Source organism: Ranitomeya variabilis, chromosome 1, assembly GCF_051348905.1.
Source record: "Ranitomeya variabilis isolate aRanVar5 chromosome 1, aRanVar5.hap1, whole genome shotgun sequence".
Taxonomy (NCBI): domain Eukaryota; kingdom Metazoa; phylum Chordata; class Amphibia; order Anura; family Dendrobatidae; genus Ranitomeya; species Ranitomeya variabilis.
The window spans coordinates 1,109,343,523-1,109,368,566 of NC_135232.1; the positions used below are offsets into that span (position 1 = coordinate 1,109,343,523).

General features: G+C 43.5%; 1 protein-coding gene across 2 annotated transcripts in view; it reads left to right on the forward strand.

Moving 5' to 3' along the window:
* Positions 1-25,044, forward strand: part of LOC143793309 (uncharacterized) — a 56,260-nt gene that overhangs the window by 26,923 nt on the left and 4,293 nt on the right. Inside the window, exons 2-9 of one of the 2 annotated variants that reach the window (XM_077280171.1) lie at positions 15,203-15,253; positions 16,261-16,281; positions 18,271-18,363; positions 19,164-19,190; positions 19,783-19,878; positions 22,239-22,328; positions 23,793-23,819; positions 23,974-24,246. In XM_077280171.1, coding sequence (XP_077136286.1) covers positions 15,217-15,253; positions 16,261-16,281; positions 18,271-18,363; positions 19,164-19,190; positions 19,783-19,878; positions 22,239-22,328; positions 23,793-23,819; positions 23,974-24,246 — 664 coding nt within the window. In that variant the 5' untranslated portion in view covers positions 15,203-15,216. The remainder of the gene's footprint in view (positions 1-15,202; positions 15,254-16,260; positions 16,282-18,270; positions 18,364-19,163; positions 19,191-19,782; positions 19,879-22,238; positions 22,329-23,792; positions 23,820-23,973; positions 24,247-25,044) is intronic. The other variant, XM_077280172.1, reaches the window with a different exon arrangement.

The following is a 25,044-nucleotide window of genomic DNA, read 5'->3' on the forward strand; positions in this document are numbered from 1 at the left end:
ATCCTGTGGAGAGGTGATTACTTTTTTCAAAGGAAACCCTTGTAAGTGCATCTCTGACACTGTGATCCAAGTATCTAATCTCTAATGGAAATAAGGGTACCGTCACACAGTACCATTTTAATCGCTACGACGGCACGACCCGTGACGTCGCAGCGATCGTATGATTATCGCTCCAGCGTCGTAGACTGCGGTCACACGTTGCAATCACGGCGCTGGAGCGATGCCGAGGTTCGCTGGTAACCAGGGTAAACATCGGGTTACTAAGCGCAGGGCCGCGCTTAGTAACCCGATGTTTACCGTGGTTACCAGCGTAAAAGTAAAAAAAAACAAACCGTACATACTCACCATGTGATGTCCGTCAGGTCCCTTGCAGTCTGCTTCCTGCTCTGACAGTGCCGGCCGTACACTGAGAGCAGAGCGCAGCGGTGACGCCACTGCTGTGATCTGCTCTCACTTTCCAGCCGGCGCTCACAGTCAGAGCGGGAAGCAGACGGCAAGGGACCTGACGGACATCACATGGTGAGTATGTACGGTTTTTTTTTTTTTACTTTTACGCTGGTAACCAGGGTAAACATCGGGTTACTAAGCGCGGCCCTGCGCTTAGTTACCCGATGTTTACCCTGGTTACCAGCGAACTCATCGCTGGATCGCTGTCACACACAACGATCCAGCGATGACAGCGGGAGATCCAGCGACGAAAGAAAGTTTCATACGATCTGCTACGACGTACGATTCTCAGCAGGATCCCTGATTGCTGCTGCGTGTCAGACACTGCGATATCGTAACGATATCGCTAGAACGTCACGAATCGTACCGTCGTAGCGATCAAAATGGTACTGTGTGACAGTACCCTAAAGAATCTTCTCCTAATTAATATCAGAGAGAACAGATGACTGCCATATACAGCACAATCCACTATACCAAGACCAATAATACCCCATACAGGGAAGAAATACCACCACACCATGATCAGACCACAAAGTGACTGAATAATACTACATATTATCAGCATATAGTCACCAAAAAATACCACATCCAATGAGAAATACCATCACACCATAACTAGACTACATATTCCACCATAGTGACTGAATAATACTGGAGCGCCCCCACAACCGCAAGGCCACAGCGTGCTCAGAACCGGGTCTCCCTTCTTGCTCTGTCGATGTCACAGTGGCTAGACCCCGGTCCGTGACTCTGCTAAGGGGCGTCCAATAAAAGAATGACAGTTCGGTGTGTGGTGCAAGGCGCAATCAATAACGAGGACACAGGGATGCAGTCTCTTTACCTTTTTTACTGAAGGCTTCAGGATCCTCAATCCAGAGCACTGCTAACCGAGCTGGCTGAGACCGGCCTGTCCAATGGCACATCCAGAGTTCTATCTTTTGCAGGTGGAAATCAGTGCCTACCAACTAGCGCTTGTGTGTTGCAGTCCTTCCCTGCTGAGCACCACGGGATAGTCCTCACAACTGTCGTGTCTGTGTTCGGTGTTCTCTCTCTCTGTCCCCCAGGTGATCTGGCTAGGACGCACCCGTATGACGGGGAGGCCTGGAGCTATTCTGGGACCCTAGGGTCGCCCCTCTCCCTCAATTGCCTCCTTGGTCTGCTTAGGCGATTTGGATGGGGCAGCCAACCTATGAGTAGCTGTCCTGCCGTGCTCAAAGTTGTACATAAAGTCTCTTACTTTCTCGGTGCCGGCCACCGGCTATGCGCCTCAGAAGGAAGTTGCTCGATCTTTCAGCACTACTCCTACTGGCTTATCTCCTTGTTGCTCTGATCACTCTTCTTACTTCTCCACAATATCCTTCGCCTCGTGTCCTTTCTTAAGATGCTGCCGCAAGATAGTGCAGGCGCGGCTCTGTAACAATCTCTCTTTTTCTCACCCGCCGTCAGGATCCAATCACTGACCAGTCCACTCACTCACTCTCTCCCGCTCTCACTCTGCTCACTTCCTGTCCAACCCCCCAGTTTTACCAAAGCATGAGGAGTGGCCTACTAGATAGAACCACTCCCCCTGGTGGCCGGAGTGTGAAGTGTCCTGTGTGTCTGTGATACCTGCTCAGATGAACTCCTTTTGTGCCACCAGGCGTACCACCACTCCCCTTAGTGGCAGAGCAGCAGTACATTATACACAAGATCTCTGTATATAGTGTCAGTGTACAGGTAATACAGTGATCACAGGTGACATTATACACAGGAGCTCTGTATATAGTGTCAGTGTACAGGTAATACAGTGATCACCAGTGACTGTACACACAGGAGCTCTGTATATAGTGTAATTGTACAGGTAATACAGTGACCACCAGTGACATTATACACAGGAGCTCAGTATATAGTGTACAGGTAATACAGTGATCACCAGTGGCATTATATATAGGAGCTCTGTAGTGTCAGTGTGCATGTAATACTGTGATTACTGGTGACATTATACACAGGAGCTCTGTATATAGTGTCAGTGAACAGGTAATATGATCAGCAGTGACATTATACACATGAACTCTGTACACAGTATATAGTGTATAGTGTGTGTGTACATTTAATACAATGACTCACAGGTGGCGTCTCTAGTTGAAGTCCTTCTTCTTCGATTTTCTTCTTCAGCCAGCACAGACCACCATCACTTCTTCCAGCCAGAAATCATCTCTGCAAAAAATAACACACAGTCATCAATTGCTAATCACTTCCAGAGCACTTTCCCCACTTTTTCCCTGACTTTTACACTACACCAGATGAAGAAAAAAAGCGATGTAGTGCCGCCCTGCACAGTAATAGGACCCCTATTTTGTTTCCTCCATGAAAAACAGTTTCCTAAAAAGTAAATTATATTACAGTAGTAATAATGTCCCTAATTGGACCCTAAATAAATTATGCTCCCCACTTGTCGCCATAAACTGATATAGCATGTTCCTCATTCTGGCCCCCAAACAGTAATTAAGTCCCTCATCCTGACACCCTTTATTTAATAATCTCGCCCAGTCAGGTCCCCTTTATTTTATAATATGCCCCAGCCTGGTCCCCTATGTTCCTTGCGCAGCCTGGCCCCCAGATATCCATTCTGTTCCCCAGCTATCCATACTGGCCCCAATATGTCCCTTGTTCTGCCCCCCCATATATCTCTCCTTGACCCCCATATATCCATCCTGGTCCATTGTCTGGGCCTCCCCCTGATTAATCCATCCTGGTTCCCCCATATATCCATCCTGATTCCACTTATATATGCATCCTGTCTCCCCCTGTCTCCCCCCGTATAGCCATCCTGGCCCCCCATATATAACTATCCTGGCTCCCCCATATATAACCATCCTGGCTGCCCCATATATCTATGCATCCTGGCTCCCCATATATATCCATCCTGGCCCCCCATATATGCATCCTGGACCCCCCATATATATGCATCCTGGCCCCCCATATATATGCACCCTGGTCCCTTACCGCACCTTGAGAAAGAAGCGAAATGTGCATCAGAGGCGATGAGGCACATGTCCTAACTCTGTACGTCATGGGTAAGCACGTATAGCAATGTGGGGACTCGGGTTCCAACGATATAGCGCGCACTTATGATAATCCTTGGTTTATACTGATCCTTATTCCCCTCAATTCCCCTTATCTGGGTGGTTTTTCTGGCACTTGAGCACTTTACCCATATTAAATGACAGCTGTAAAAGTCAGGACATTGTTTAGCCTTATTACCTGGTCCTAGTCTGTTATTGTCATATGCTGATTGCAATTTGGTATTTTTGTAATTAATACATTTATACCTTTTTATATGATTGGACATTTTGCCCCCCTTTTTTTCTTATGATTGATATCATGTTGAGGAGTGTCCTATAAGGCGTATCTTGGAAACAGCCACACAAAGGGCTTGGGTCTCCTTGGCACCTTTATACTAATGTTGCCCTGTATGGTTTATGTTTATCTACCCCTTGTCCTGCCCCCTCCAAAAATCCATCGTTCCCCCCATATATATATGCATCTTGGCTCTACCATATATCCATCCTGGCTCCACCATATATATCCATCCTTGTATTCGCCCCTCCCCCCCCATATATTCTCCTGGCCCCCCATATATATCCATTCTGGCCCCATATATATTCATCCTGTTCTCTTGTCCTACACCCCCATAAATCCACCCTGGCCACCCATATCTATATATATAATTGTCTAAGGGTTTTTCCGTCTGTCTGTCTGTCTGTCTTTCTGTCTGTCTGTCTGTCTGTCTGTCTGTCTGTCTGTCCTGGAAATCCTGGCCTGGCGGCCTCGACCAATCAGAGACGGGCACAGCATGGCGACGATGATGTCATAATGGAAATCCCGCGTCTCTGATTGGTGGAGGCCGCCAGGCCTCGACCAATCAGCGATGGGCACAGTATCGACGTAGATGTCATAATGGTTGCCATGGCGACGATGTCATAAAGGTTGCCTCGACCAATCAGTGACGGGCACAGTCTGCCGCGAATTCTGGAATCATCATGGTCCATATACTACGGGGACATGCATATTCTAGAATACTCGATGCGTTAGAATCGGGCCACAGTCTAGTACTGTATATGCATCCTGGCTCCCCATTTATATGCATACTGGTTCACCCAGATATCTGCATCCTGCCCCCCCATATATATGCATCCTATTAACTTGTCCTGCCCCCTCAAATAAATCCATCCTGCCCCCCCCCCCATATATCGATCCTGGCCCCTCATATAATGCACAGTGCGTTGCGAAAGTATTCGGCCCCCTGGAACTTTTCAACCTTTTCCCACATCTCATGCTTGAAACATAAATAACAATAGATACCAAATGTAAATTTTTGGTGAAGAATCAACAACAAGTGGAACAATTGTGAAGTTGAACGAAATGTATTGGTTATTTTAAATTTTTGTGGAAATTCAAAAACTGAAAAGTGGGGCGTGCAATATTATGCGGCCCCTTTAACTTAATACTTTGTTGCGCCACCTTTTGCTGCGATTACAGCTGCAAGTCGCTTGGGGTCTGTCTCTTTCAGTTTTGTACATCGAGAGACTGAAATTTTTGCCCATTCTTCCTTGGCAAAGTGAGGTTTGATGGAGATCGTTTGTGAACACCAGTTTTCAGCTCTTTCCACAGATTCTCGATTGGATTGAGGTCTGGACTTTGACTTGGCCATTCTAACACCTGGATACATTTATTTGTGAACCATTCCATTGTAGATTTTGCTTTATGTTTGGGATCATTGTCTTGTTGAAAGACAAATCTCCGTCCCAGTCTCAGGTCTTTTGCAGACTCCAACAGGTTTTCTTCAAGAATGGTCTTGTATTTGGCTCCATCCATCTTATCATCAATTTTAACCATCTTTCCTGTCCCTGCTGAAGAAAAGCAGGCCCAAACCATGATGCTGCCACCACCATGTTTGACAGTGGGGATGGTGTATTCAGGGTGATGAGCTGTGTTGCCTTTACGCCAAACATATCATTTGGCATTGCTGCCAAAAAGTTCAATTTTGGTTTCATCTGACCAGAGCACCTTCTTCCACATGTTTGGTGTGTCTCCCAGGTGGCTTGTTGCAAACTTTAAACAACACTTTTTATGGATATCTTTGAGAAATGGCTTTCTTCTTGCCACTCTTCCATAAAGGCCAGATTTGTGCAGTGTACGACTGATTGTTGTCCAGTAACTCTGATCTTACCAGCTGTCCGTGCGAACCTTTCTCTTTTTTCTTGTTTTTCGTAACATACGACTGATTGTTGTCCTATGGACAGACTGTCCCATCTCAGCTGTAGATCTCTGCAGCTCATCCACAGTGATCATGGGCCTCTTGGCTGCATCAATGATCAGTCTCCTCCTTGTTTGAGATGAAAGTTTAGAGGGACGGCCGGGTCTTGGTAGATTTGCAGTGGTATGATACTCCTTCCATTTCAATATGATCGCTTGCACAGTGCTCCTTGGGATGTTTAACGTTTTGGAAATCATTTTGTATCCAAATCCGGCTTTAAACTTCTCCACAACAGTATCACGGACCTGCCTGTTGTGTTCCTTGGTCTTCATGATGCTCTCTGTGCTTCAAACAGAACCCTGAGACTATCACAGAGCAGGTGCATTTATACGGAGACTAGATTACACACAGGTGGATTATATTTATCATCATTAGGCATTTAGGACAACATTGGATCATTCAGAGATCCACAATGAACTTCTGGAGTGAGTTTGCTGCACTGAAAGTAAAGGGGTCGAATAATATTGCACGCCCCACTTTTCAGTTTTTGAATTTCCACAAAAATTTTAAATAACCAATAAATTTCGCTCAACTTCACAATTGTGTTCTATTTGTTGTTGATTCTTCAACACAAATTTATATTTGGTATCTTTATGTTTCAAGCATGATATGTGGGAAAAGGTTGAAAAGTTCCAGGAGCCGAATACTTTTGCAAGGCACTGTACAATGCATCCTGGCTCTACCATATATCCATCCTGGCTCCCCATTTATATGCATCCTGGTCCTTTGTCCTGCCCCCCCATATATATCTTGGCCTTCCCATATGTATCCATCCTAGCCCTTTGTCCTGCCGCCCCCCTTATATCATCCTGGTCCTTTTTTTCCTGCCCCCCATATATCCATCCTGCCGCCCCCCTTACATCCATCCTGGTCCTTTTTTGCTGCTCCCCATATATCCATCCTGCTTCTCCCCCTTATATCCATCCCGGTCCTTTTTTCCTGCTCCCCATATATCCATCCTGCTGCCCCCCTTAAATCCATCCTGGTCTCTTTTTCCTGCCCCCCATAGATCCATCCTGCCACCCCCCTTATATCCATCTTGGTCCTTTTTTCCTGGCCCAAATATATCCATCCTGCCGCCCCCCCCCCCCTTATATCCATCCTGGTTCTTTTTTCCTCCCCCCCCATATATTCATCCTGCCGCCCCCCTTATATCCATCCTGGTTCTTTTTTCCTGCCCCCCCTTATATCCATCCTGCTGCCCCCCATATATCCATTCTGCCACCCCCTTATAGCTATCCTGGTCCTTCCTTCCTGCCTCCCATATATCCAATCCTGCTGCCCCCTTATATCCATCCTGCTGCCCCCCCTTATAGCCATCCTGGGCCTTTTTTTCTGCTCCCCATATATCCTTTCTGCCGCCGCCCCTATATTCATCCTGGTCCTTTTTTCCTGCCCCCCATATATCCATCCTGCCGCCCCCCCCCCCCCCCTTATATCCATCATGGTCCTTTTTTCCTGCCCCCCATATATCCATCCTGCTGCCCCCCCCCCCCTTATATCCATCATGGTCCTTTTTTCCTGCTCCCCATATATCCATCCTGCCGCCCCCCTTATAGCCATCCTGGTCCTTTTTTCCTGCCCTCCAATTATCCATCCTGCTGCCCCCTTATATCCATCCTGCTCCTTTTTTCCTGCCCCCCATATATCCATCCTGCCGCCCCCCCCCCCTTATATCCATCATGGTCCTTTTTTCCTGCCCCCCATATATCCATCCTGCCGCCCCCCCCCCCCCCCGCCCCCAAAACAATCTGGAAACTAGAGGACTCTACACTAGATCTATTGCTTTGTAAAAGGTATTCCGCTCTGCTTTTTTGATCAGCTTTTTTCTTTGCTGAAATCAGGGTGGAGTTTTTATAACCCCTGTTAAAAAAAACTTTTTTGAATTTTCTTACATTCCATGTCATAAAGTTCCTTTGATAAACAACAACGCTTTGCCCTAATGTATTCCCCAGTTGGGATCTTATCAATAATATGCCTGGGATGATTACTGGTGGCATGTAGCAGAGAGTTACAAGAGTTAGATTTTCTAAATAAACTACAGGTAACACTCCAGTTGTTTGTTGGTTGCCTTTTCCTGACGGCATTTTTCAGCTCTTTCCAAATATGCTCAATAGGATTTAGATCAGGGCTCATAGAAGGCCACTTCAGGATAGTCCAATGCATTCCTCTTAGCCATTCTTGGGTGTTTTTTTCTGTGTGTTTTGGGTCATTATCCTGTTGCAAGACCCATGACCTGCGACTGAGACCAAGCTTTCTGACACTGGGCAGCACATTTCTCTCTAGAATCCCTTGATAGTCTTGAGATTTAATTGTACCCTGCACAGATTCTAGACACCCTGTGCCAGATGCAGCAAAGCAGCCCCAGAACATAACAGCCTCCTCCATGTTTCACAGTAGAGGTAGTGTTCTTTTCTTGATATGCTTCATTTTTCCATCTGTGAACATAGAGCTGATGTGACTTGCCAAAAAGTTCCATTTTGTCTCATCTGTCCATAGGATGTTCTCCCAGAAGCTTTGTGGCTTGTCAACATGTAGTTTGGCAAATTCCAGTCTGGCTTTTTTATGATTTTTTTTCAACAATGGTGTCCTCCTTGGTCATCTCCCATGAAGTCCACTTTTGCTCATACAATGACGGATGTTGCGATCTGACACTGATGTTCCTTGAGCTTGAAGTTCACCTTTAATCTGTTTAGAAGTTTTTCTGGGCTCTTTTGTTACCATTCGTATTATCCATCTCTTTGATTTGTCATCAATTTTCCTCCTGCGGCCACGTCCAGGCAGGCTGGCTACAGTCCCATGGATCTTACATTTCTGAATAATATGTGGAACTGTAGTCACAGGAATATCAGGCTGCTTGGAGATGGTCTTATAACTTTTACCTTTAACATGTTTGTCTATAACTTTCTTTCTAGTCTCCTGAGACAACTTTTTCCTTCGCTTCCACTGGTCCATGTTGAGTGTGATAAACACTGTGTCACCAAACAGCACAGTGAGTATCTGTAGCCCTATATAAAGGCCTCGCACTGATTCCAAGATTGTAGACACCTGTGATGCTAGATAGCGGACACACCGTGATTTAACATGTCCCTTTTGTCACATTATTTTCAGGCATACCATCATTTCTGTCCAGGCCTATTTTATGAGTTTTTTTTTTTTTTATTCTGTGGAAGCATGGTTGAAAAGCAATGTCTGTGTAATAATTATAGGGGATAATTCAGGAGACTCTTTGCGTGGAACAGGACAACAGGACACAGTTTTATAAGTGGTAAAGTTTATATTATCACACGGTGATTCAAACAGGTGCAGAGAGAAACTCAAGTCCACAACACTTGGTGCAAATAATAAATGCAGCTTAGCAGTCAATAGGAAACTTCAGAGGTAGATGCAAACAAACAGAAAGTCTATGAAGCACAGTTATTTTTGAGGAAACTTGACACGAACAGATCCTTGACTTAGTCCAGACACAGATAGATATGCTATAACGCAGTTCAAATCATATCTTAGCTCAACCAGGGAGGCCTGGTTAATAGTCTCAGGTTTTGCAGAGCAGAAACAGCTTACATGTCCAATAAATGCAGATGGAAGAAACACAAGCAGCAGATGAAGGAGGATTACTGAACACTGGTGTATGCAGCAGGAACTCAGAGCAGAGAGGCAGGATCTCCAACACAGGTTCACAGGAGCAGGTGCAGGTGCAAGGCCAGGGAGTAATCAGGAGCTGGATGCAAAGCAGAATAATCTAGCACAGACTGAAGGCTGGGGTGGAGTTTTATAGCAGGAAGACAAGTGCACATGAGACCAAAGACGCCATGTTGGAAAAGGGCAGTAGTGCACAAAAGGTAATAAAAATGTTCAGAGTCCTGACATTACTCCCTCCTTAGAAGCGGCCTCAGGACGATCTTGGACCTGGTTTCTCAGGGAATCTCTGATGAAAACGAGAAATCTTCTGTTGGGCATTGATGTTTTCCACAGGTTCCCAAAAGTCTTCCTCAGGGGGATATCCCTGCCATCTTATCAGATATTGGAGCCGATTCCTGCGAATCCTGGAAGCAATAATTTCCTCCACCACAAATTGTTCTTGCCCATCAATCAACACAGGCTGCGGAGGTGGCACAACACGTCCCTGGAAGGTATTAGGAGATACAGGCTTTAGTAAAGATACATGAAAAACTGGGTGTACCTTCATTGTCCTAGGTAGCTTCAGCCGGCAGGCCACAGAGCTCACAATACCGTTGATCTTGAAAGGGCCAATGAATTTCTGTCCAAGTTTTTGTGAAGGAACGTTTAACTTCAGATTCTTAGTTGCTAACCACACGGAATCTCCTACCTTGAACATGGGTGCCAGTTTACAGAATCTATCAGCCGATCTCTTATAACGTTCTTGAGCCGTGGTCAGGGATTCCTTCAGAACCTCCAGATTTTGTCTCATCGCAGTCAGCCTTTCCTCCACTGCTGGAACCGGAGAATTAATTGGAGACCTAGGTAAAATACACGGATAATAACCCAGATTGGCAAAGAAAGGTGTAAATTTAGTGGAGGCGCTCTGAGAATTATTATATGAAAATTCGGCTAACGGCAACAACTCCAACCAATCATCCTGGAGATGGCTGACATAGCATCTTAGATATTGTTCCAGCGTCTGGTTGGTACGCTCAGTCTGACCATTTGTCTGGGGATGGTAAGCAGAAGAGAGACAGACATTAATATTGAGTGCAGAGCAAAACCCCTTCCAGAATCTTGAAGTAAACTGTACTCCACGGTCAGAGATGATCTCATCCGGCACCCCATGCAACCGAAAGACATTCTGTATAACCAAGTTCACTGTATCTTTAGCTGAGGGAAGGCCGGTGCACGGAACAAAATGAACAGCTTTAGTCAGGCGATCAACTACCACCATGATTGTATTCATGCCCCCCGATGTAGGCAGCTCCACAATAAAGTCCATTGATATAGACCCCCAAGGGCGGGATGGAACAGGTAATGGTTGTAGAAGACCCGTAGGTGCCACATGAGGAGTCTTGTAACGGGCACATACCTCGCAAGAGAGAACATAGTCCTTGGTATCCTTCAGGCAAGTTGGCCACCAGAAGAATCGGCTCAGGAACTCTTGTGTCTTCTGCACCCCCCTGTGACCAGCCAACTTGGAGTCATGTACCAACTTGAGGATCTGCAGACGGACGACCTCGGGACGTAGATACGTCGATCTCTGAACCACATTCCACCCTTAAAGACAAGATTAATATCCACAGGTGGGTTGGCAAGAAATACGTCACCTTCATAGGCCTCCCTGAACTCCTTCCACAAGTCCTGATCGTGGATAACTCCGATGAAATTGGCATCAGATAGAATGGTCTTGGATGGGGCTCCAGGTACGGAATCCGCAGCATGGATTCGGGATAAAGCATCAGCCTTCCCATTACGAGAACCTGGACGGTACGAGATAACAAAGTTAAATTGATTTAAGAATAAGTTCCAACGAGCCTGACAAGGAGAAAGACATCTAGCAGATCTAAGGAACTCTAGATTGCGATGGTCAGTTAGCACTATGATCTGTTGTGCAGCTCCTTGCAGATGATGCCTCCATTCTTTGAAAGCCGCAATAATAGCCAGCAATTCCTTGTCTCCCGCGTCGTAATTCTTCTCTGCTGAGGTTAGTCTATGGGAAAAGAAAGCACAAGGATGTAGCAGACCCTTCTCTCCAGTTCTTTGGGAGAGAATAGCCCCCAAAGCATTATCAGAAGCATCCACCTCCACAATGAAAGGATGTGTTGGATCTGGGTGTATCAACAGCGGTGCTGATGTGAAACAGATCTTCAGCTGATGAAAAGCTTCTTGAGCCTGTGACGACCACTTAAAGGGCTTTTCCTTCTTTGTCAAGGAAGTAATGGGACGGACAATATCAGAAAAATTTTGAATGAAGCGTCTGTAGAAATTTGCAAAACCAATAAAATGTTGGACCTCCTTAACGTTCTTGGGTGGCATCCAGTCAAGGATAGCCTGAATCTTACCAGATTCCATGTTCAGCCCCTGGGGAGAGATGATATAACCCAAGAACTGTATCTCAGAACGATGGAACTCGCATTTCTCCGGCTTGATATACAGTTGGTTCTTTTTCAGACGTCTTAAAACAGTTTTGACATGTTCTTCATGTTCCTGTAGAGAGTCAGAAAAGATTAGTATATCGTCCAAATAGATCACCACAAACTGGTCCAACAAATCTCTGAAGATGTCATTAATAAGGTGTTGAAATGCTGTAGGGGCGTTACAAAGCCCGAAGGGCACCACAAGAGATTCAAAGTGTCCATACCAGCATCTGAATGCTGTCTTCCACTCATCCCCTGGACGAATACGCACCATATTATAAGCCCCACGAAGATCCAGCTTAGAGAACACCTTAGCACGGCGGACTCTTTCCAGTAATTCAGGAATCAGAGGCAAAGGGTAATGCTTTCGTACGGTTACCTTATTGAGTTCCCGATAGTAAACACAGGGTCTCAGGGTCCCATCCTTCTTTTTTACAAAAAAAATGGGTGCCCCTGCTGGTGAGGAAGAAGGACGTATGAAGTCTTTGGCCAGATTTTCATCAATATACTCCTTTAAGGCTTGAAGCTCAGGTGCCGCCAAAGGGTATACGTGACCAAAAGGAATATCTGCCCCAGGAAGCAACTCAATGGAACAGTCATAATGCCTGTGTGGAGGAAGCTGATCTGCATTCTTCTTGTCACAGAGGTCAGAGAACTCTTTATATGCTGGAGGTAAAGAAAATACCTGTACATGTGGTTCCGTAGCCGTGGACTCAGGGACAGCTTCTGTTAACGCTGAGTTGCTCCTTGTTGGAAAGATAATCTCTTTTGTCTCCCAGTTGATAATTGGGTTCTGAGAACGCAGCCAAGGAATGCCTAAAATCACAGGAAAATGAGGAGAAGAAATTAGCAAGAAAGAAAGTTGCTCCTGATGATTAGGCTCCAACAAAATTTCAAGGGGTACGGTCTCCTGGTCCACAGGGCCAGAGATTAAAGGTGACCCATCCACTGTTTCCCTGGTAATTGGAGAGGTTCTTTGCTGAATTTTAATACCATGTTCCTTGGCAAATGCGATATCCATGAAATTGCCACCTGCACCAGAGTCAATCATAGCTGAACTGGAAATCCACTGTCCTGAACACAGGATCTTAATAGGGAGAGAACAGTAAGAGTTCTTTTCCTTCAGCTCCTTGGGGGAGAAGTCATAGAAAGTGAATGGAATACAGCGTTTAAAGGCAGGCTACATTCAGAGATGTCAGATTCATCATCACAGTTGTCATACTCCCCTATTGCTGCTAGCACCTTGTTAGGCCGTCTAGGACACTTAGGACAATTGATCAAGAAGTGGTCAGACTGGCCGCAGTAGAAACATAGACTTTCACGAAGGCGATGCTCCCGGCGCTCATTGATCTCGCGTCTCTTAACGGAATCAATTTGCATGGGCACCTCCTCCACTTCCCGAGATGTTTTACCTGAAGGCTCTTTGCAAGGAAGGGAAAAGTTAGAAATACGGTTATATGCAGCAAATTTCTCCTGCCTACGCTCAGTAAAGCGAATGTCTATGCGCACACAATGCTGTATAAATGTCTCTAGTTCTTGTGGTGACTCCAAGCGAGTTAGTTCATCTTTTATAATACTAGACAGACCCCTTTTAAAAATAGGCAATTGTGCATAACTGTCCCAATTGGTATCTACCGCCAATCTCCTGAATTCAGTGGCATACTCAATAACAGAACGTTTAGCCTGGCATAAAGACAACAAAGCAGATTCAGCGGTTGCACGGCGATTAGGGTCATCAAATATTAATGCCATAGCGGCCAAGAAATCATCCAAGTCATTTAACCGTGGGTCACGAGACTCAATCATCGGATTCGCCCAGGCGAGCGCTCGTGAGGTCAGTAGCATTATTACACACAATACTTTGGATCTATCAGTAGGAAAACGGTCAGCATGCACATCAAAATATAGCATACATTGATTCACAAAGCCACGAAATTTGTCGCGATCTCCATTAAATCTGAATGGGGGCAACTTAGGTGGGCTAACTGGTGGCGGTTGCCCAGAAGGTAAAGTCACTTGTGCAGCTAATTGCGTGCTTATGTCCTGAAAAGCCCATCCATACTGGGACTCTATGCCAGCAAGTTTGTTTTCCTGAGCTGCCATGCGATTGCTTAAGTCCTGCAAAGTTTGTCCAAACACTTGTTGATTGTGTTCAAAGCTTCCAAACTTCTTTTGCAGACCTTCCACATTTTTCTGCAGTGATCTAATTATGGAAAACACCTGCTCTAATCTGCTTTCTGCAGTCATTGTTCCAGCAGTCTCATTTTTTTTTTATATGGCTAGATTATCCTGTAATAATTATAGGGGATAATTCAGGAGACTCTTTGCGTGGAACAAGACAACAGGACACAGTTTTATAAGTGGTAAAGTTTATATTATCACACGGTGATTCAAACAGGTGCAGAGAGAAACTCAAGTCCACAACACTTGGAGTAAATATTAAATGCAGCTCAGCAGTCAATTGGAAACTTCAGAGGTAGATGCAAACAAACAGAAAGTCTATGAATCACAGTTATTCTTGAGGAAACTTGACACGAACAGATCCTTGACTTAGTCCAGACACAGATAGATATGCTATAAGGCAGTTCAAATCATATCTAGCTCAACCAGGGAGGCCTGGTTAATAGTCTCAGGTTTTGCAGAGCAGCAAACAGCTTACATGTCAAACAAGTGCAGATGGAAGTAACACGAGCAGCAGATGAAGGAGGATTACTGAACACTGGTGTATGCAGCAGGAACTCAGAGCAGAGAGGCAGGATCTCCAACACAGGTTCACAGGAGCAGGTGCAGGTGCAAGGCCAGGGAGTAATCAGGAGCTGGATGCAAAGCAGAATAATCTAGCACAGACTGAAGGCTGGGGTGGAGTTTTATAGCAGGAAGACAAGTGGACATGAGACCAAAGACGCCATGTTGGAAAAGGGCAGTAATGTTCAGAGTCCTGACAGTCTGACTTTCATTTGTTCAATTTCATAGATCTTTTATCACTTCTTTTGTCAGATTCAGGTTATTTCTGTGACTATTGCGCTTTTTTCTGTCATTAAACGAGGGGTACCAACAATTTTGACCACATGTATAAGTCACAGTGACAATTCTACAGCAAACATCCTATAGACTACACATATGACTAATAGTAAAGGTAACGTTACATCCAGTGTATGAAACCAGGGACCCACCACACCCGACGCGCGTTTCTCAATGAAATGCTTTGTTCAGGGGTCAGACTCTAGTAATAACACTGATCTCCAATGGTTGGTAAAACCCAAACCCATGGAGATCAACTGACTGTGAAACAAACTTACAGTATATTGACTGTCTTCTTCATGAAATGATGAGGTCCAGTTTGTCTTACGCATTATGCTGTCTACTTCAGGTGGATCACTCTAAATGGCTGAATGGAACAATGCATCTCAAAATGCTCCAGGTGAGATCACATGACCACCCTTAGATATAGTCAATTCATTTTCTTAAACAGCAATTTTTTTCTCCTTGTTTAAATACAGATGTTCTCCAGAATCTGGTGGGTTTTTTTTGTTCTTTCGCCTCTCTATGCCTGAAATATGCTCCCCCTGTTCCCTGCACATGAATCTTGCCTTGTTAGGCAAGGGGGCGTGTTCCACTTTTTTATATGAGTCTTCTAATGTATCACGTCCCCTTGACAATAATACAAGATTTACAGACAGAGAAGAGGGGTCCATATCTCCAGGAATGGAGAGGTTCAGGGGCACAATAAAATCAACCCCAGATTCAGAAGAACAGCAGCATTTGCAACAGGGAAAACAAATGTACATCTTTATAATAAGCGTCCAAGATCCTAATGCACTTTTGGCAAAAAATAATCTTATTACCAAGGATGTTAATGAATGTCGATCATTATTTTCCTGACCCCTCTATAGACGGCTGTTTCAGGGTACTTGCCACTCATCAGTGTGGAGCAAGGTTTGACTTATACTGGAAAGGAATGTCCAAACGAAAACAGTTAAACCGCACCCCACAATAAAACCATATCCTTTAAGGACAAAAAGCGCACGTCAAAACCAGGGAGTCCATCCCAGAGCGTATTCCATATCAAAAAAAGATCAAAAAGACAGCGCCTCACAAAATGGTGAAAGATCAGTCTTACATTTTATTCTGCCCCTTGTGGTGACGTTTCGGTCAGGAAACCTTTTTCAAGCAGAAAAAAACATCGCCACAAGGGGCAGAATAAAATGTAAGATTGATCTTTCACCATTTTGTGAGGCGCTGTCTTTTTGATCTTTTTTTGACATGTTATACTGGAAAGGAATCACCACTAATAAATTATTTCCCATTAATACAGTATGGAATATCTTTATATAACAGACTAAATACATTTAATCTGTAAAAATTGTTCACTGATTTTTCTATAATTATAGTAATGCCCTCATCTATAGTAATCTGTGTCTCTTTCAGATACCCATGAACTAGAGAACTGTAAGTACGGTGATGGTTTTGCTACAATAGACATTACTGATAAAATTGATTTTTTTTTTGTATAATAGACTGATCTTGTTAAAAGGGGTTGTCCATTACTTGGACAACCCCTTCTTAAATATTGTATTCCACAGTGCAAAATAGAGATAAGATACTCACTGCCGCTCCGGCACAGTTCCGGTGATGTTGGTGCTGGGTTTCTTGGCACTCTCATTACATTGTGTGTGACTGGTGTTATACGTGAGGGTCGCAGTCTGTTCCCCCCAGGATGCGCACAGAGGCATATTGAGGCCATGGGAGTGCATTGCAGTCACAGGTGTAGCTGTGATTGCAATGCGGAATAAAAATATGTGTTAGTCTTGGGTAAATTATTTGTCCAAGGCAGATTTAAGAAAATCTGCTCTGGGCTTTTGCGTTTTCAGACGGACTACAAGATGGTAGTGTTGTAGTCCATTTCATTCCTGGCCGGGTTTTCCATGTAATCCAAGGCCACAGATTCTAGTTAAAAATCCTGCAGTAAAGGGTTTGGGTAAGTCAGGGTCAAAATCAATGTTAGTTTGGTCTAGTAAACCTACAGAGAAGGAGGCTCTGCAGAGCTCCACCTGTGTGAGGCAACACAGGCAAGCGGAGCCAAGCAGCCAAGGCAGCTGGAAGGCCAGGCACCCACAGCAACTGGTCTCAGGAGGTGGACTGGAGTGTTTATTGGCTGGAAACTGGAGGATATGGTTCCCGGCTGTGATCCAGAGGATATCGTGTACTGTGTATTGCTGTGAGTAGAAGATTAAAGAGGTTTTGTGTTTGAACTTTGCTGGTTCACTGCCTCATCACTGCACAGGGTGCTACCGCTGCACTACAATTGTTATGCCACATGAGAACTGCAGCCGAACACTGGTCACAAATGGGTTGCTTCATTCAACTTCCCTTGGATGAAACCTGGACATCCTGAGAGAAGTGAGAATGCCGAAGCGGCTGATTGAGTGTCATAACAGTGTTACACCAGCACCGAGATACCCCAACACCAACATTGTTAAGATGGTGCAGGAGGTGAGTATCTGTTATTTTTATTTTCAACTGGGGAATACAGTATTTAATTAATGGTTACTCAAGTAATGGACAACTCTTCAAAGAGCAGAATCTTAAACACAAGCTTGTAATTAGCTGGGGCATAGGTATGCATACTTTGTAACTCTCCCAGAATATCCTGGAGGATCCTGGAAAAAGAGGAGACCTCCTCGATGAGACTCTGTCATCAGCTGGCACTTTGGTGTCTAAGTGCTTATTTAAGGATGGATAACAGAGGCGGGTAAGGAATGTGGACCTTAAAGAGGTTGTCCCCAGTCGGACAACCCCTTCTCATTCTGAATGTTTGCCCCGTTAACATAAAAACAATTATACTCACCTCTGGCCCCGGAGCCATTCCACCAGTATCGGCACTCCCAGCTCACGTTTTTCCTACCACCGTTCTGATTTTTGGTGCAGAAGAAAAAAAGCTGCAAAAACACAACATGTGAGCATACCCTAAAACTTGGTGAGTGTGACTATAAGGGCTACAGAAATGCTTGTTGCTTCCATGTCCTGGATCCTGTGGGGAACCCAAAGGCACTACGACAACTTATAGAGACACTAATGTTATTCATGATAATGCCTGGATCAAGATATATGTGAAACAAGTGACAGCAATAATCCCGTGGGCTGTTTGTCTATCTCACTCTGGGCTTACAAGGAACATTCACCTCGATTGACATGGGTTTCCCAAGACTGGTGGACCCTAGCCGTCAAACATGTGCAAATAATAGAGGAAGAAAAACTGTGAAAACACCAATATTCAAGATTTATCATGTAACGTACATTTTTAATTACTTCTCTACACAATCCTCCCGACTCTACTTTTTATGGTGGGCAGCAGCAGATACTCTGTATATATTGATGTGATGCCAACAAAACATCTGTAAACTGAGTATTAATGGAATCTACTCTATATTGTGGCAGTGAGCACACTGAGGTCAACTCTTACACTGAACTGCAGATATGAAGAAGAGCAGAAAATCCACAATGGCGATCACCGATCACAGACTCCTCCGGGTGAGATATCAGAGAACGATGAAATTTAATAGACCCCGAGGACCGTCTGCCTCTTTGATGTATTATTATTTATTATTATAGCGCCATTTATTCCATGGCGCTTTACATGTGAAAAGGGGTATACATAATAAAAACTAGTAAAGTAATCTTAAACAATACAAGATGTATACAGTAATATTATTAGCTGCAGAGCAAATCGAACATTAAAGAAGTCAAAATCATGTCATTTAAAGCGTTTATGCGAAGAATGGAATGTATCGCATATCCATAGAATAGAGGATAACCCGCTGATCGCTGATCCCAAGGCTCTATGAATGGAGCAGAGCTGGAGTATACACACCTCTGCTCCATTCATTATCAATTTATGTGTGGCGGAGAGCACATTCTCGACCTCCGCTCAATTTAGTTCTTGGGATTGGTGGACCCTAAGCGATCAGGTGAGCCAATCTGGGTACAAATCCTTTAATGTTTGTGAAAACACTCAACTATGCAGCTGGAAACTCATTACCCCCCTTACTTTGATGTGTCAAAGGGTTTTAATGGCAATTGAGGATCTGCTAAAAGCCGCTATTACCATCATCGTTGTCTTCCTATGAAGCCCAGCCACATGCTGAGCTTCATAGAAGACCTTGAGTTTTAGCACTGTAATGGATAAATATTTCAGTACACTGCGATCAAACAATTGCAAGTTCAAGTTAATAAGGAGGATTAAAAAAATAAAGTATACATTGTATTTCACTATTTTTATTATCACTGTTTTTTTTGTATTATTTTATCTATTGTGTTTTTTGCATTTTTAGGTCCCTTAAGAAATCCAGAAGAAGAAAGTAAGTATTGAAAGTTACTTTCATGAAAAGTAATTTAATTTCAAATTATACATTAAAGGGGTCATCTAGTAGATAAATTCAATTTGACTTAAATGAGCTTAAAAGAGTAAGTTATACAACATACTAACATGTTTCTATTATCACTGATTATCATAGTGTCTTTCAAAGTTACAAATCCTTTTGCACAAAGCCATCCCTCATATGATTATAAGGATGGGAGAAAAAATAGCTATGGATCTTGGAAAAAGGGGATGGAAAACCAAAAATTAAAAAATTTCAATCGTTCCCGTTATTAAAGGTCTAAATAATACGTCGTCTTCTGCCGACATATTTCCTTTAAAAAGATTGGACGAGATTAGACATCTGTGATTTATTTTGTAATTTTGTCCATGCTCCTATATATGCTCGTGCAGCTGTATCGGTTACACATATTATATGTCCGCCTCTGTATCCTGCTCCACAATGTATAAATGTTTTTTTCTGATTTTCACAAATGATTATTCTTCATCTTATGGTTTCATAATGCCTAATTGTGTGAATGTTACATTATATAGGTATGTACTATTAATTGTTGGTTTTGCTTCCTTTACAGTAGATATAATTAAAAACCTCATGGACACCAACATTGAGGAACTCGGACGCCTTATAGTGAAGGTGCTTCAGCTCTCCAACCGGCCGGTGCAAGATGGTAAATCACATTATTAATTCATCCATTGTCTACATACATGGTAATGAAATGTGGAACATGAGCAATCCGCTCACCTGTCCGGGTGACGGCAAAATACATTTCATTAGTATTTGGTGATATTTAGTATTTGGGTGGAAATGGGTCTTCCAAATGAACAATGACCCGAAGCATACTGCCAAAATGGTAACAAAGTGGCTTAAGGATAACAAAGTCAATTTTTGGAGCGGCCATCACAAAGCCCTGATCTCAATCCTATTGAAAATGTATGGGCAAAGCTGAAAAGGCTGGTGCGAGCATGGCGACCTACAAACCTGGATCACACCAGTGTCAGGAGGAATGGCCCCAAATTTCGACTAACTATTGCGAGAAGCTTGTGGAAGGATATCTATAATGTTTGACCCAAGTCATTCAGTTGAAGGGCAATAGTACCAAATACTAATGAAATGGATGTAAACTTTTGACTTTGCAGTAAGTAATAAAAATGCCGTAAAACATTCTCTCTCTCGTTATTCTGGCATTTGGCAAATATTAATAATTATGGTAATCCTAATTGGCCTAAAATGGGAAAGGTTTATTCTGATTTCAAGTCCGATATTGAGAAAAACATGCATACAGTATGTTTCTTTTTTTTTATAGTGGATGGAAACTTCTGGTTTCAACTGTAGTAATGAAAAAAATAATTTGCTTCTTATTTGTTATCTACAAAGTCCTTTGTATCATAAATATATTACTGAATGATCCGGAATGTACACAGGGGTGAAGCTATCGTAGGTGCAGGGGTAATGGTGGCATCGGGTCTCTGATGACCTCTTCTGCCACATAAGACACCAGTATTATAAATTGGGATTCTATAAAGTTACTGAAGGTATGGTTCCCACCGACAGTTCACTGTAAGCGACCCGATGAACTGCGGTGACCGCAAAGAGATCACCTCTAGAGCTCTTTGAGAAAATGACAGTGTCGGACAGGTGAGGGATACGGTTGTTTATTATTTTAGGTTTTTTTTACAGGGGACATGGGCTTCAATGGATTTCTTATTTGTTATCTACAAAGTCCTTTGTATCATAAATATATTACTGAATGATCTGGAATGTACAGAGGGGTGAAGCTATCGGAGGTGCAGGGGTAATGGTGGCATCGGGTCTCTGATGACCTCTTCTACCACGTAAGACACTAGTATTATAAATTGGGATTCTATAAAGTTACTGAAGGTGTGGTTCCCACCGGCAGTTCACTGTAAGTGACCCGATGAACTGCAGTGACCTCAAAGAGATCACCTCTAGAGCTCTGTGAGAAAATGACGACGTCAGACAGGTATATGGGATATGGTTGTTTATTGTTTTAGGGGTTTTTTTACAGGGGACATGGGCTTCAATGGATTAGGTGTATAGGTTAGTATAATAAGTAAGAAGTAACACACATCGTTTTTTTTTTTAATGAATCCGTCTGTAGCTTTCCATGTGGGTAAAGGGTTAATATTACAGCGAGTGAGTTCACTTTGAATGTGGAATTAACCAAGCCACAGGATTGAATGAGGTGGCAGTGTGGCTTGACAGTTATTTATACACGAGCAACGCCAATTCACACAGACTAACAACCATGACTAAGGCTCCTCAGAGCTGAAACGAATCGGTTGCGTTCACATTGGCCAGAGTCGCATAACACCATGATTTTTATCCACTTGATTCTTCAATAAACATTGGATTTTATATGCACTTACCAGCCATCACGTTGGATTTTTTTTCTTTGTGTGTTATTCTATGAGGCAGTTCAGATCTGTGATTATTTTCTCATGCCAATTCAGCATGAGAGAACAATCACAGCATGCTGCGAGTGCATCCGAGAATCAGATCGAACTCACCCATACAAGTCTATGGGTGTGTATGAAACATCGGGCTGCACTCGGATGTCATCCGACTGCAGTGCGATTACTGCAGATGCTGGCAACGTAGGAGATAGAGAAATTACTTTCTTCACCTGTTCATTTCATTTTGCTAGGAGGAGCTTGTCAATTTAGCTTTTTACAGTGGTGTAAGTAACTGCCTCCGTATTGGCAGAGCATTCCTTCCATTTGTTAAAGTCTGATTTTAATTAAAGCTGGATCCGACTCACCCTTTAAATTTGTAGGCTAGGCCCAGAAAAGTGTAGGTTCCCATCTGAAGAGGTCAGTGGCAGATGGGCACACACGATTTGATCAACGACCTCAAGTAAAGTCTATATAGCAGTAATGCATTCCAACATTCATGCACCCAATGTTTGCATACACAGAGTGTCATGGTTCATGTTTGAGCTATGAAGCTATAATTGTATGAAAGTGTATTTTATGCATATACTTTTTTGTTTTTTGTCTACTTTTTCAGCTTCATGTCCTGCAAGAAGGAATAGAAGTTTTATGGACCTTCAAGCTGATTTCCGGTCTAAAATGGACCAACTTGAGAAAGCAGTGGGAGGTATCTTAATATATACTTACCTTGTAATGTCTTCACATCCTGTTCTGTCCACATTTGTCCGGATCCCAGAATTCCAAGCGGAGGAAGATCACCGACCTCCATATTGGGACACCCAAGTGATGGATGTCTCAATATGGAAACTGCTGGTGGTACCAGCCTCTTGCGTGGTACCACCAGCGGAACACCGACGCACCACACACACTGTATACGCCATACGTATCCCACACACAAACACACACTGTATATGCCGTACGTACCACACACACACACAGTATACGCCGTACACACCACACACACTGTATATGCCGTACACAGCCTCTTGCGCTGTACCACAAGCGGAACACCTTTGTACAGGAGGAGCGCATGCGCAGTTTTTTGTGACCGCCGCTATCTGTCTGCACAAAGATGGCAACGGTCTGATTTACTGTGCCTGCGTGAATTCCACGTGAATCATTCGGCTGAACATGGCGGCAGATGCGCGTCATGTCTACAGGCAGAGGAAGCCGGTCACATTTAAGGGGTTTTCCCACAAATGAAAGTTAATTTTAAAAATTGTCTGTGTCTGACCGTGTACAGAGCATACCACATCTCCTGGTCAGGGGAGGAAGCAAAAGACAATACTGACATTACAGCGGTAGATCCCAGAGTATTTCTTTTGTCAGGTAAAATATTTCACTGACTGGTTTTAAAAAATATTTTACCTCAAAAAATGTATCCTCTGCGATCTCCTGCTGTAATGTCAGTATTGTCTTTTGCTTCCTCCCCTGCCCAGGAGCTGTGATATGTTCGGTACACGGTCAGACACAGACCATTTTTAAAATGAACTTTCATTTGTGGGAAAACCCCTTTAAAACGCAGATATCAATGCCAACATGGCTCCTCCTAAAAAGTACGCCAATGACAATGAAAGGAAAGAAGCAATGGCACAACGTGGAAGACAACAAAGGGCACATGAGACTCTTGAACAGCAACAGCATCGCTGGGGCAAAAACAATGCATATAAGCGTAGGCATCAAGCACATGAGTCCCCTGATGCAAAAGTCATTAGATTATCACAGGATGCCATTAGGCAGCAACAGCGCCACAAACAGAAATCTGCAGTCTTAACAAGAGACAGAGCACAGGAGGGAGACAGCTCAAACGCGACCGCCCATGAGGGGAGAACACAACACAGCAAGGAGAGAGACAGCAGACAAGGGGGATAGCACATGGGGTAGACAGGTCAAAGAAGAGAGCACAGATGGGAGATGTCAGCACATGGGGAAAGAGAGAGTAGATAGGTGGGTGAGCACATGGGAGGAGAGATTCTCAACGCTGCAAAGCCTGCCCCCATCGTGACATTATCGCCCTCCTGATGCAATAGCATCGACCTCCATCTAGTCTGTCATAAATGTCTTCCTATAATGTAAACTCTAAACTCTTCTATTCATTTTTATTTTATTTTTTTGCTTTTATCTTTTTTAGCCCTTTCATCCACGAGACCCTCAAACCGTAAGTAATCACAAATCCTATTTTATTGCTCCTCCTTAATACCTCCTGCACATTTTGTTCTTCTCCCCAGAAACAGTGCCACATCTGTCTATAGGTCATGTCTGGTATTGCAGCTCATTGACAGAAATTAATAATGATTTTTTTTTTTATCTAGCATTTTCTGAATACGACATCTACTTTTTGATGTCTCAAATCAAAGATGATGACTGGATTCATCTAATGAGGCCACTCGGCATTGAAGAATATATGAAGACATGTTGTACTCTCTATAGTAATAGACTAGAGCAAAAATACCAAATGCTACAGATCTGGCTAAATAGGCCTCAAGAAGGAATGAAGACCCATAGAGAACAGCTGGTAGATGTATTAATGGTCATCGGATATGAATACCTTGCTTCAATGTTTAAAAATGGGTCTGTCAGATCCGGTAAGAAAAATAACTTTCTGCAACTTATCTATTGACTCTTATTGTTACAATGGAGTAATTTTCTGATTTGGGGTGAGGTTAGATGCGTGTAATAAAAAAAATGGGGATAACTGTTGACTTATTCACTTCTTCTCTTGTCTCATATATTACATACATTGCAGCGGATATTGCAAATAAACCCCAACCAGTAATTATCATAGCGATAATCCTGGTACAGTTATATCAAAGCCTATATAGAAACCTTGAAAATGAGCAAGTTTAGAACTGCCTTGCTGTTTCTATCTGTTATCATTTTCCTGTAAGACCTTTATCTTACATAGTGTACAAATGGTTTCCATGGAGCTCGACGACTAGTGCCTGCCCAGACCCTGGCCAAGTGTACGCAGTAGTTACTTTACAGGAGAGAAGTTAACTCCTAACATCTCAATCACCTCTCTCCAGCCCATTTGTTTTTATACAGCAGTTAGCTGCTCACCTTTATCTCCCTCCCTGTCAGCTCCTGACAAGCTGCTGTTATAGATCTTGCAAAATCACCAGCTCAGCATAGTCAGCTTTCAGTGCAGGTCTCCTAATGAGGGCACTCACTTTCCTGAGCATTGTGCTTGTCAAATGTCCTGTTATCGCTATATTAAAATATATAACAAAAAAATGGAACAGCACAATACCACTAAGCGAGTGCACAGGCCTTCTCAGCAAAGCATCCAATACTTTCCCCAATCCAGATAAAGAGAAAAAGGAAGGCAGCACTCCATAGACTTTTAAAGTGAAAAAATGTGGATTTTATTCAGACCCACATTT